This window comes from Adiantum capillus-veneris, chromosome 21 (assembly GCF_014529385.1).
Source record: "Adiantum capillus-veneris isolate H3 chromosome 21, ASM1452938v2, whole genome shotgun sequence".
Lineage (NCBI taxonomy): Eukaryota > Viridiplantae > Streptophyta > Polypodiopsida > Polypodiales > Pteridaceae > Adiantum > Adiantum capillus-veneris.
Genome location: NC_140951.1, coordinates 1,395,690 through 1,409,441, shown reverse-complemented (window position 1 = coordinate 1,409,441; position 13,752 = coordinate 1,395,690). Strand labels below are relative to the sequence as shown.

General features: G+C 42.7%; 1 protein-coding gene across 1 annotated transcript in view; it reads right to left on the bottom strand.

Annotated features, from left to right (window-relative positions):
• Window positions 1–1,639, bottom strand: part of LOC147430443 (telomere repeat-binding protein 4-like) — a 71,591-nt gene extending 69,952 nt beyond the window's left edge. Inside the window, exons 1-2 of the mRNA XM_086493076.1 lie at window positions 1,036–1,639; window positions 647–888 (exon numbers count right to left, since the gene is read on the bottom strand). Of these exons, the coding sequence (XP_086349202.1) occupies window positions 647–727 (81 nt within the window). The 5' untranslated portion in view covers window positions 728–888; window positions 1,036–1,639. The remainder of the gene's footprint in view (window positions 1–646; window positions 889–1,035) is intronic.
• Between the last annotated feature and the right edge of the window lie 12,113 nt (window positions 1,640–13,752).

Sequence of the window (13,752 nt, the reverse complement as noted above, 5' to 3'; positions counted from 1 at the left end):
GTGTGTGTGTGTGTGTGTGTGTGTGTGTGAGAGAGAGAGAGAGAGAGTTGTAATGAGCACAAGGGGTAGCCAGCCGGTGGATTCCTGACGTGGAGATCACTTTTTGGTTGGCCGCTGGCCGAGAAAGTTCAAAAGCCACCTCCTCCAGCTAGCCGACTCACAAGTTGCTGGTCCAATCAAAATGCTTTGTTTCCGCTCCCGCCAGCAACCACCTCTTCCCTACCTCACTCTTCCCACCTGGCCTGTGCAATGTGCTCGATATCAATAGCTCACGCCAGCTGGTTGCCCCTCCAATTGTGCCATGCAGAGGCCGGAGCTCCCTTGTGCTAAAACTAAGAGAGAGCTAGGCATATCCACATGTCAAGACCCCAACATTCACATTCTTGTCCAAGAAACATAGTTCTTTTGTCCAAAACCTTACAGTTTGAAATGCTTGAAGTCTGCTTCAAGTCAAATAATACACATGTATGTATGACATTATGTTTGTGTGTGCATGCCATTACTGCATGGGTGTTACACGGATGTTAAATATATGTATGATAGTGTGTGTGTGTGTGTGTGTGTGTGTGTGCGTGTGCGAGTGAAAATACAAATCACAAACCCACGCAAAAAAAAAGGTAAAATACAAACTGAGAACTTGTCATACCCGTGAGGTTCGTGTGGCCTTTGGTACAGCCCCATCATAGCCTGGAAAGTGGAATTTTCTGCTCTTATAAGGTCCCTCCATTTGAAAAAGGAAATTAAGTCATATGTACATAATCTGACATCAGTTTGAAAGCGATTCACACAATGTTTTGAGATTGTAAAAATACAATCCATGCCCTTGGATCAAATAAAACGAGTGGCCAAAACAAGCAACCACCTAAGCCAAACGTTGCCAATGGTTCCCTGCTGAGAAGAAAGAAAACGTCACTCACAACAGTGGGAGCCATAGAAATAACCTTTTCAACACTGTATAACTGCTAAACACTCAAAACAGAACCCTTTAAGGATTTCTATTGCGAAACAACGATAGCCATTCTACTTTAGACTCACCTTCTTGCCCAATCCATATTGATGTCTCAGAAACTGATGTGGCCATAACGAACAATCACTTGCAGGACTGTAGTTTTAAGCAATTCTATGCTCCAGCTGCTCATCTCAAACCTTGATGGAAGAAAGCTCAGAAGATCCAGCCATGGAATGCTTGAAAACTCCAAAAGTTTCAAGGGACAAAAGGATAAACATCTAGAGACAGCAATAAGCAGAAGAACCACCCCATTGGAATCAAAAGACAGAAAGGATCGGATCAATCCCACAATTTGTTAGATCAGCACCAGACAGTCAGCAAAAACATCCTTTCTGAGGAGTCCAAGTGCAAGAAGAGAACAAAAGCCACAAACAAGATAAAGAGCAAGCCCATCCGACTAACAGGCCAAATTTTGGGGAGTTGAGGAGATGGGCGCTCAGCGACTCTAAGAATGGCACCAATGAAGCAAATGGGTTCCCTTCAAATCAAGAAATCCGCAAAGTGCAGTCGCAACAAGCAGAAAACCATCCAGAAAAATGAATATGATATCACGCAGAAAGAAAGAAAGAGGATGAGGAAGAGAGCGAAAAACGTGAGGAACAACCAAAAACCTTCAGAGACCGGTAAAGCCGGTGGTCTTCAAGCGAAGAAGGTGGCTCGGCAACGGCTAAATGCCGGTCGCCCCATCCATTTAACCCGGGGTTTAACGAGGGTTTATGGTGGGACGGTTGGCGGTTTCAGTTTAATCAAACAGGCAGTTTGGGCCGTTGATTCTGGCCACGGTAGCCTCCGATTGAGTTCCTATCCTTTAGCGAGACGATTCAATTTGCTTGCCACGTGACTAAAGGGCACGGGGTCTTCAATGAAGGACCCGTCATGGAATTGACGCGGCGGACGTAACACGTGGGAATCTTGAGGACAATCAACATCCATCCAGAGCTCGGGAAAAATTTTTTGTGGACCAGGCTTTTCACACGCATGTGCGAAAACTGACTCTAAATTTGAGAGGGATAATCACATTAAAAATCTCATATTATAACTAAAAATTCCATGATTTGAACCGGTTTGAAACCTTCTTGCTCAAATTTGAACCGTCCATTTTCATTTTGAACAGGCTTTGGATAAAGCGAACCTATCTTTTCTAGAGCCCTGCATCCATCAAAAAAGGCAGGTCAATGCCCCCCCTGCGGTTCAAACCCACAACCTTGGCCATGACAGCACAGTGAGCTAACCACGCATGCGCGTGCATTGCGTTGTCACCAAGGCGAAAAATAAATTATATAAGATAAACTGCTATAGGGAAAAGTAAAGTCGGACACGTCCATTTAAAATCAGATGGCTGAGCCTACCTCGTGTTTTATGCGCGTAGCTCCTCGTCGTGGATCCCATGATGGGGTCTTCATTGATTTGAAGACCCCGTGTTCTAAATTTAGTCCTGAGGATTTGCTTGCCCAAAACGTCAAAGAGAGCCTATCATTTGCCGTGGGGTCCAAAACCATTCTCTTTCGTTGAGTAAGAGCTCAGTCGCACCAAGGAGAGTGGTGGGAGTGGGGGAAAGGAGCAAGGGAGGTCGCACTTTGTATGTGTTTAATGAAAAGGTGGATACGGGGAGAAATTTGTGCTAAACGTGCCCATCTTTATTTGGAGGAGATCCTTCTACAAAAGAGGAGAGAACTTCACTACCGAAAATCTATATAGTATATAAAAAAGACAAGGTTTTGATCCAATGGCTGCAAATGCTTGCAACCACCACTGGATCCACCTTCCCTTCCTCTTCAACTAACTACTCCAGCTCTCAATTGCCAACCCACACAATTGCCAATGTGGTGGTCCCCTGCGGCACTGCCTTTTGAATGGTATTGCCAACTTGGCGATGCCCGTTGAACAAAAGGTTGCCACGGTGCCACCCTCAAACAACGTTGACCCCTCGCCTTGCCTTGAACAACGGGTCCTCGAGGTGCGAGAAGTCCAGTTTCAAGATGGGGACAAGTGGTGCGTTATGGCCCACGACCAGAGTGTATGGATATTTCTTTCCCACAGCTCGAGAGCCCCTCCTCTACCTCTGCATGTATATTACCCCCACTAGCCTCCCTTCCTACTCTTTACTCAGACTTGCCTCTACATCATCCTCTGCTTGCTGACTCCACCACTCATCCCATGGATGGTTGCCCTTGTAAATGCACTCCTACCTAACACATGCCTCCTCTTTCAATTTCAAGGGCGGTCGTTGCCCCAGGTCCCAAGCCCCTCACTCTTCACTATGCATCGCCAGGCAGACTCGACCAAATGTCATCACTGCCCTTCATTGCCCAAATCTCTCTCTCTCTCTCTCTCAACTGCCTACAGAGACTTGCCTCCACGTCCTCTCTTTCGACCACTTCCACACTTCTCATGGCCTCTCTCTCTCTCTCTCTCTCTCTCTCTCTCTCTCTCTCTCTCTCTCTCTCTCTCTCTCTCTCTCTCTCTCTCTCTCTCTGTCTTTGTGTGTGTGTGTGTGTGTGTGTGTGTGTGTGTGTGTGTGTGTGTGTGTGTGTGTGTTTGAAGGAGGGGATGTAAAGAATGAAATAAACTACCGAACTATAGTGATTGGGTCTCTGTTGGAATTAGGGTTGCAGAGAAACGCACACAGCTTGGAGAAGACGAAGGGCACACAATAGAGAGTGTGTTACTTAGTGTGCAATAGAAAGATAGATAGCCCTAGAGTGATGGGCGTATATACAATGCTCAGGGGAAAAAACCTCCTAAAGAGGGAAAAAATGCCCCGGCGCTCCTAGTGTGTTCACACACATCACTACCACATGTATATGGTAACAAATCCACCCTGGAGTGATGCGGTGAACGAGAGTTGGCACATGAGTAAAGAGAAGTGCCATGCCCTGATGACATGATCAATCCACAAAGGGGAGTAAGCCCAAAGCTTTGCGAAAAGCTTCAAGCTTCTCATGAGACAATGCCTTTGTGAAAAGATCTGCAAGGTTGTCCTGTGTTGGCACATAAGCCAAGCTGATCTCTCCTGCTGAGAGCCTCTCCTTGACATAGTGGTAATGCACCTCAATGTGCTTTGTGCGAGCATGAAAAACTGGGTTCCTCGCAACTGCCAATGCGCTCTGACTGTCAGTGTATATAGTGTTGGCAGTATCCTGTCCAACACCCAAATCAGCCATAACGCATCTGAGCCATACACACTCAACCGTAGCTGTGAAGACTGCCCTGTACTACTCAACCTCAAAACTCGAAGTGGTCACAATAGGTTACTTCTTGCTCAACCATGATATACATGAACTACCAAGCATGAAACAAAAACCACTTGTGGACACTCGCTTGTCAAAACAACCAGCCCAATCTGAGTCAGAAAAAGCATGCAAGTCTGGCGGCAATGATCCCCCCTTGGGATAAAACAAGCCAAGATGTAAAGTGCCACTAAGGTAGCGGAAAATCCTCTTGACAGCCTACCAATGCTTAGACCCTGGGCTATGCATAAATTTGATGACCTGTGAGACTGCAAACTGAATATCTGGCCTCGTGTTGCATACATAAATGAGGCAGCCAACAACAGTTTGGTAAAGAGTGACATCAGCAGAATCACCAGCATCATGTACTCAACTTCAAACCTGTTTCCATGGGAGTGGCAATAGGTTTGCAATCCTCAAGTCCAAATTTACATAGCAATGTCTCTATGTAACTTTTCTGACACAAGGCAATGCCACCATCACACTTCTTAAATTGTATACCCGAGTAATGATGCAACAGCCCCAAATCTTTCATCTTGAAAGTAGCATTCAAATCAGCCTTAAATTCAGCAATATGTCTCTCATTTGGTCCCGTGATAAGCAAATCATCTACATAAAGAACCACAATGAGAAGTACATCACCCTCACACTTACATACAATGTGCTTTCTGTTGGACTGTTTACGAAAGCCTTGTTACATTTGCACACTTTGTCCTTTTGTCCTTTCTTGACAAAACCGCGAGGCTGCTTACATAAACTTCCTCAAATATGTCACCATTCAAGAAAGCAGTACAATGTCTGATTGATGGACATCCCAACCAAAATGAGCTGCCAATGCACATAGAAAACACACAGTAGTCATGCGATAAGTGGGAGCAAAAGTCTCTTCATAATCTATGCCTTTTTGCTGTGCATAACCCTTTGCAACAAGTCGATCTGCATCAGTAATAGGCTGATCGGTAACATTTTCAGAAACCCCCATAGGCTGTACATTTGCCTTATTGGAACTTACATTCGTATTTCCACCACGAAAAAGAGGCAACAAAGTGTCATAAATGTCTTGTGAGCTTACATTACTGTCTCGAGTACATGACAGTAAGGGCTGAACAGAACCTTCCACAAACACTACATCTCGTGAAACCAGAATTCGCTTTGTTTGCGGATGATATAACATGTAACCTTTGCTTTCAGCACTATAACCAACAAAAATACATTTGACAATCTTATCATCCAATTTTCTGCGCTGTGTTTGTGGCACCAAAGCATATGCCAAACAGCCAAAAACACGCATGTGCTCAATAGAAGGCTTTCTTTCATGCCATGCTTCGTATGGAGTAATAGACTGCAAAGCTTTCGTAGGACACCTGTTTAGTACATAAGTGGCACACATGATGGCCTCAAGCCAAAAAGAATGTGGCAACGCTTGACTTTTGACCATACATCATGCCATTTCCGTAAGTGACTTGTTTTTCCTCTCAGCAACACCATTTTGTTGAGGTGTATAAGGCACTGCATATTGGTGTTTTATCCCACGACTAGCGAGGAATACATTAAATTCACGAGACATATACTCCCCCCCTCGATCGGAACGGAGGGTGCCCATAGTACATTTCGAGACATTTTCAGCCATAGCCAGAAATTGTTTGAAGCACATAAAAACTTCGGACTTCGCTTTAAGCGGAAATACCCATGCATGCCTGGAGTAATCATCAATGAAAGTCACGAAGTAAAGGTAATTGCCCAAGGACAGAGTTTGCATGGGCCCACAAACATCACTATGCACAAGCTACAAACTGCATGTGGCCCTAATTGAACCATCCTTTGGAAACTTAGAACACTGCATTTTACCCAGAATACAGCCTTCACAAACATGTTTGACAGGTGCTTCAAGAGGCGGCAAAGAAGCAACTATATCAGATTTCTGCAAATGCAGAAAACTGGCAAAATTAAGATGGCCAAAACGTGCATGCCAAAGTTTTGCATCTCAAAATAGCCCTTGAATCTACAACTGCATTTGCAAAATTTTGTCCACACTTGTCATACAAAGTGAGCTTATACAGCCCACGGCACAAAAGGCCAGATGCAACAATTTCTTCACCAAAAACTAAGATCGTGAACTGTACATCTGTCATCCACAAATTTAACTACAAGTCCAAGTCTAACAAGTGCGGATACAAACAAAAGATTCTTCTTGATCCCGAGTACATAAAGTGCATCAACAAGTGTGAAAGAACTGCCATTAGCAGCAGTAAGCACAATCTTTCCAACTCCCTGAACCGGATAAGAGGCATTGTTGGCACAAGTGACTGAATTCCCATGAGGGACAGACACGAGAGAGGTGAACAATTCACGATGTGAGGTAATGTGCTTAGTAGCACCACTGCCGAAATACCACACATGTGAATCTGCAGCAACTGACAAGCATGCATCATGGACAGCAGGATTGTAAGTGCACTCTGCGCTAAAAGCCCATTCTGCATCAACATTAGCATTACAGTCTCCTTTCACAGAAGACTCAACAATGGCTGCATTTGTAGTGGAACCAACATTTGCAGTGGAACCACCCTCTTTCTTCTTAGCCTCTTTGGCCTTCAACTTAGGACACAACTTGATCAAGTGATCATTAGCTTTACAATAATGGCAACGCATCTTCTTTTTTCCCTTATCACCAGAATTGCCAGACGAAGTGCTGCCAGTAGAAGCATTAGAAACAGATTTTTTTCCACTCGCAGCAGAACCATAAGAAGTGGTTGCATTACTGTTACCACCCTTTCTTTGAGAAGCAATAAAAGCCTGCTCAACTGCATGTTGTCTAGTTCTGTTTTTTCTGGAAAGTGACTCTTGGAACAGCAATGTGCATAATGCATCAAACTTGACAACTTCTGGATTTCCTTGGGTCATAAGTCTCCAAGTACTAGCCAAAGTCTGGTAAGAATCTAGTAAGGCATCAAGAACAGTCTGCACAAGGGAACTGTCTGAAACGACTTCACCTACAGAAATAAGTTGCTCATTGATATCCTTAACACTAGCAAGGAAAGTGTCCATATCATCTTCCTCATGCATAATCTTCGACTCCAGCTCTTTACGCAGCAAAGCAATTTTAGCCTCATTGAGACTTGCATAAAGACCAGCCAAAATATCCCAAGCCTGCTTTGCAGATTTTGAACAGATGTGAGGAACAATAGTGTGCTTCACAGACAACGCAATCAATGCATGAGCCTGCGTATCCTATACATCCCAACGAGCATGTTCTACCATAGGCAAAACAACTCAAATAGCAGCAATCCTTGCAGCAAGACTTGCAACATCCTCAACATCGCCTGTATCCTCAGAACCAGGACGTACATCAATGCCCTGCACAATATTCTAGATGCCCTTTGACACAAGAACATGTTGCATCATGTAAGCCCACATAGGATAATTGTCCCCATCCAACCTGTCCTCAGCAAACAAACATCTTGAACACAAAATGCTGCACTTGATGTGAAAACTACCCGAAAATAGGAGAAACGGAGCGTGAACAACACGTGCTATATAGCACAAACCGTAGAAGACTATAAGGAACCTGTTATGCAGAAAACGGCACTGACAAAAATTTTGCACAAAATGACGAAATAGCCTGTGCAGTACTGCCTGTAGTGGAAACAGAGGCCGAAATGAGCCCGAATAAAAAATCTGAGCAGACTGAGCTCCATGAGCTCACCCCAAATATTTGTCGACCTACGAACGCTCGCCAAACCTTGCTGTAATCGGAGAAAGGGAGCAGGCGTGTGCTGAAGCAGCTCGCGACTAAGCCCAGGAGGATGTAACCTGTTCTGATACCAATTTGGAATTAGGGTTGTAGAGAAACACACACGGCTTGGAGAAGACGAAGGAGGCTCAAGGCACACAATAGAGAGTGTGTGTAATCTGAGAAAGTGAGCAGGCGTGTGCTGGAGCAGCTGGCGACTAAGCCTGGGAGGATGTAACCTGCTTTGATACCAATTTGGAATTAGGGTTATAGAGAAACGCACACAGCTTGGAGAAGACGAAGGAGGCTCAAGGCACACAATAGAGAGTGTGTTACTTAGTGTGCAATGGAAAGATAGATAGCCGCGTATATACAATGCTCGGGGGAAAAAACCTCCTAAAGAGGGAAAAAAATGCCCCAGCGGTCCTAATGTGTTCACACACATCACTACCACATGTATATGGTAACAGTCTCTTATGGCAAAGTCGTTTGGGTGCATAATGAAGATAAAATTGAGTGATTGGGTTGAAGAGAATGGCAAGAGTGCAAAAGGACAAGTGGATTTTTGTCAACGCTAGTCATTGATCATCTTGTCACTCTTCATGTTCTCATGGAGGAAAGTCAATTAAAAGGCAAGCAATTGTATTGTTGCTTTGTGGACTTTAAGAAAGCCTTTGATATGATTCCACCTAGAGAAGCATGGAAGAACTCCAAATGCCAAGTGAGTTTATGCTTGCGGTTTCTCGAATCTATGAGAAGTTGGTTATGTCAATTGCATACGGGAAGAGGAATTTCAAAAAAAATTGCAAGCACTATTGGGGTTAAACAAGGATGTTCGTTGTCGCCAACTCTCTTTGGTCTATGCATCAATCAATTGGGACAATTGGTACCTAACTTTATGCAAGAAGAAGGCATTGAAGAGGTCACTATTTGCAATGCGGTATTCATGCTTTTGTTGTATGCGGATGATGTAGTGCTTCTAGCACACACTTTAGAGGATGCACAAAAGCTTATGGTTGTCCTTTACAACTTTTGCTTACATAGTGGGTTTGTTGTGAATGAATCCAAAACAAAGGTTATGCTTGTGAAAGCCAACCATAAGGAGAAGCCATGCATTGTGTACAACAATGAGACACTTGAAGTTGTTGAGACCTTCAAGTACCTTGGCTTTGAGGTTCTGGCCAATCACAAGTGGCATGAATGTGCTAGGAATCGTTTGGAAGCCGGAAAGAGAGCGTACTATGCATTTGAGAACATGTGTAATGTGAGAAACATCAAGTGTTGGGTTCTCAAGAAGGAACTTTATGGAGTTGAAGTGTGGGGCGGGAGCATCTCAAAGTCTACTTGGAAAGAGTTTGAGAATGTCCAAAAGCTTTTTTTTACAAACTTTCTCCAAGTTAAGACACAAACACCATATATGCTCCCTACTTTTTAAGTCCGGATCTCTTCCAATTGAGGTTATGGGCATGGAGAGAGTTGTGGAGTACATGATAAAGATGCGTCAAAACGCCTCACATCGACTTCCTACAATTGCATGGGAAGCAAGCAAAAAAGTTCAAAGCACGAAATGGATGCAAGACATAAAGAAGTGGTTTGGGAGATGGAATGCATTACACTTGCTACATGATTCCTCAATAGAGTCCCAAGTGAATGAAGCGTTTTTACAACGCCAATGTATATGGCTTGGAAGGAATCTGGTGGGTCACGCTCCATACATTACACCACCCATATTGCCCCCAACTATTGAACCATGTTCTTTGTTGAAAGAGGAAACCTTATTGACCCTTATAGACCCTTACATGCTTGAGCCTATCCCCTTGTCAGCGATATGCACAATAGCATCCATTCGGCTTAGCTCTCACTCCCTTTGATGCGAGATAGGGTGTTGGGGCAATGGAGAAGAGTCAAATCGATTGTGCACATTATGCTCACTGCAAGTTCGAGAGTCTAAGTACCACACACTACTAAAGTGCTCAGCTTTTGGTCACATCAGAACTTGGTTCCTCACATTTTTAGCCATGAATTAGACCTACACACTTTCCTCTCCCAGCCACGATGTGGGCTCTCCATTACAACTCTCATCGCCACAATTTTGGAGCATCGAGAATCACTCATCATCCACACACATACTACATCACATGTAACTTTGGTCCCATAGGCCATATTTGACCTCTGAGGACGATAATAAAATCTCTCTCCCTCTCTCTCTCTCTCTCTCTCTCTCTATATATATATATATATATATATATATATATATATATATATATATATATATATATATATATATATATATATATATATATATATATATATATATATATATATATATATATTTATATGTGCACTTTTGAAGGCATTGCCACCATTGTCCTCATCATTAGGTTCGAAACAAGTATGATCACAGTCGTCAGTATGGGGATATGAGAATTCACTTGTGTGAGATTTTGATGGGGCATGATTATATGAGAGAACTGGAAGATCAAGAGCAATGATGTGGGGTCTTAGTGGAAGTCAGGGTGAGTGGAGTTGAGGAATAGGAGGGCGAAGAGGAAAGGGCTATTGGTGATGTAGGTGATGTGGTGCGTCGATGCAAGAGCTCTTGACGACAATAGTAAGAGCATCCTCTAGCTAGCAACACCATCAAAGAGTGACGAGGACCAAAGGCGAGGAAGAGGGTGAAGAGATGGTTGAGCGAGTTGTGACATAGACCTAGACCACATTACGCGTTGACAAGGAGAGGACGGGAGTTTCCGCACAGATGTGTTCTGCACAGCCGTCATTGTTCTAATTACAATGACCTTTCCACCAATGCTTGGTCGTTTTCTCTAATTTGAATTTGGCAATAATGGCTTTGTTCTCTACAGATGAATGGGCCAAATCAAAATAATCCTCCATCCGCTCAATCCAATCCTCAAGAACTTTACCCACATCTTTGCCTTCCCCGCTGAAGTTCCCAGGTTGAGACTTGCAAAGCATATCATTGATGCCTCGATCGATGATCATTGATTGAAGTACAATTAGAGCATTGGAGTTTGTAGCCACTTTATTTCCTCTAGGAGGCATGATTAATTACTGCACCATATCAAGTCAAAATTTATCTTAGTCCAAAACATTCTAGTCCGTCTTAAAGAATCAAATCTATTAATTGAGAGTATGAGATCGAAGGAAATAATTCTCGGTGTTCAAAAATCCTAATACACTTCCTTCCAAAGGCTATCAATATTCTCTAATAGTCCTAATGTAATGTACTTATCGATAATCTTTGTGGCACCCTTCCACCACAAGATCGCAGTCATCCCCACTCTACAAGTATATCCTTTGGAGTATTCAATTCGTCTTTCCAAACTGAAGGTGCAAACATGTCCTTGTTTGCGTGCGAATCATACAATTCTTGTGAGAGTGAGCGGTTTGCCATAGACATTTGCATGTTGCTATGGACCATAGCATTTCTAAAGTTGAAATAACAATGAAGTAAGGAAAATTCTTGAGAAATTCAATCCAATGTCTACCACCCGTCTCTACAATGTATATTGGCAAAGTCAGCCAGGCATTGAGGTCTGTTATAGCCATTGAATAGGATCTTTACATTGTGTTGGTTATGGATTGTGGACCTTTCGAATAGGTCAAAGAATGATTCCCAAGGCATTGGACTGAAAGAATGGGTGACATTATTTATAGATTTCCTTTTCCACACATTAAACAAAACAAAAACATCATGACACCATTACTAAAGGAAGTGAAATTCTCCCTAACCAAGTCTTCTTTGTTGGTCTCAGGATAAGCTCATGGGTGTTGAAGTACAATAGCCGGTCTGTGAAGATGGTCTCTTTTCCTCTCTTGGACTGTACCCAATCGATACTCCCCACGAGTGTAGCTCTATGATAAGGTGGTCTAAATTCTCGATTCCTTGTAGTATAGTGGTACCATGCTTTAAAAGTATTCAGAACTGCATAGTTTGTGAATATTAGCCTCTTCTTCTCTACCCCATTCTGTCTGGTAGTGACGAGACCCTGTACCTCAATCCCTATCTATAGACTTTCTTTGACTATCAACAATGAGAGTATGTTCATCCATACCCCATGAGGTAAAATGTTAGTTATCTACACACACACCCCATCACTCAAGTTAGTCAAAAACTGGTAGAACTTAGATTACAACTCAAAGATTATTATCTTAAAATAATTAAAACCAACTCAAAATCAAACTTTCCAATTTTAAATGATAAAAAGTTACAATCTACTCTGGAAAAGGTATATAAATGCGTAAAGATCCAATAAATAAATTGTTGGATCCTGTGATTCAAAACTTCTACTTGAGCAGTTAAGTTCACATCTTCTTCCTTATACCATTCTTTTTCTTGAGAGATATCTGTCGGCAGTAATGCACGAATGCAGTTTACATGAGTATATCTATTAGTGAATCATTGCGATGGATGCCAGTAACATAGCTATTTGGCACTAGCATAACTATGTCAATACTCAGAAAAGTGACTCAGATGGGGCACAAAGATTCTTTGAGGTTGTCAATCCTCAGGAAGTGAACCTAACAAGCAAATATATCAATCCAACAAACTAACCACAACTCTTTCATCAAGAAATCCGCATATGTCATATCTTACTCCTCTAGATCATCACACTATTTTGATGAATAAACGTACTCAGATTGTTACAAATCTTTAAGGGAAGCTATATTAGGTCTAAGGACACAAGCCTACAAAGCCTGTTGGCCATCTAACAAGGTACCAAAATCATGAGCCATCATCTACCATGTCATAGAAATTGCAACCGAGCAACACAAACAGGTCACCCTAAGGTCTAACAACACTCTCCTATGATCAAAATGTCAAAAAATAGTGATTTAAGCACTCAACTATGTAGACAAGACTCACAAACATGTAGTCTCAAACCACAAAAAACATGAAATTCTTATACTTAATTGAAAGAGCAAGAGACAAGGAACACAATGCAAATTTTGGAATCGAATTTGCATTACCGGATCAAGAGAAAATGGATTACAAGTAGTAGTTGCTCGACAACAGTACATAGAGCTCTTCTATTTTCCGAAGCTAAGATATCAAGGTATGTTCAAACTAAGGCTTTTGAGCTTTATACTTAGGGCTTTTCAAAATGGCCAATGGCCGGCTACTTGGCTTTGAGTACATGACCAGATATTACAAACTCAAAGCTTAACAATTTTGAATCAAAATTACATAGACGTGAGGGGTTTTGACACATCTTTATCATGTACTTCACAACCCTTTCCATGCCCATAACCTCAATTGAAGAGAGCCCATATACATGTGGTAGTGATGTGTGTGAACACACTAGGACCGCCGAGGCATTTTTTCCCTCTTTAGGAGGTTTTTTCCCCCGAGCATTGTATATACGCCCATCACTCTAGGGCTATCTATCTTTCCATTGCACACTAAGTAATACACTCTCTATTGTGTGCATTGAGCTTCCTTCGTCTTCTCCAAGCTGTGTGCGTTTCTCTGCAACCCTAATTCCAACAATTGGTATCAGAGCAGGTTGCGTCCTCCCGGGCTTAGTCGCCAGCTGCTCCAGTACACGCTTGCTCACTTTCTCTGATTTCAATGAGCTTTGGCGAGCGTTCGCAGGTCAACAAATATTTTGGGCGAGCTCCTAGAGCTCGGTCTGCTCAGATTTTTGATTCGAACTCATTCGGCCTCCGTTTCCACTACAGGTAGTACTGCAAAGGCTATTTCGTCATTTTGTGCAGAATTTTTGTCAGTGCCGTTTTTTGCATACAGGTGCCTTATAGTC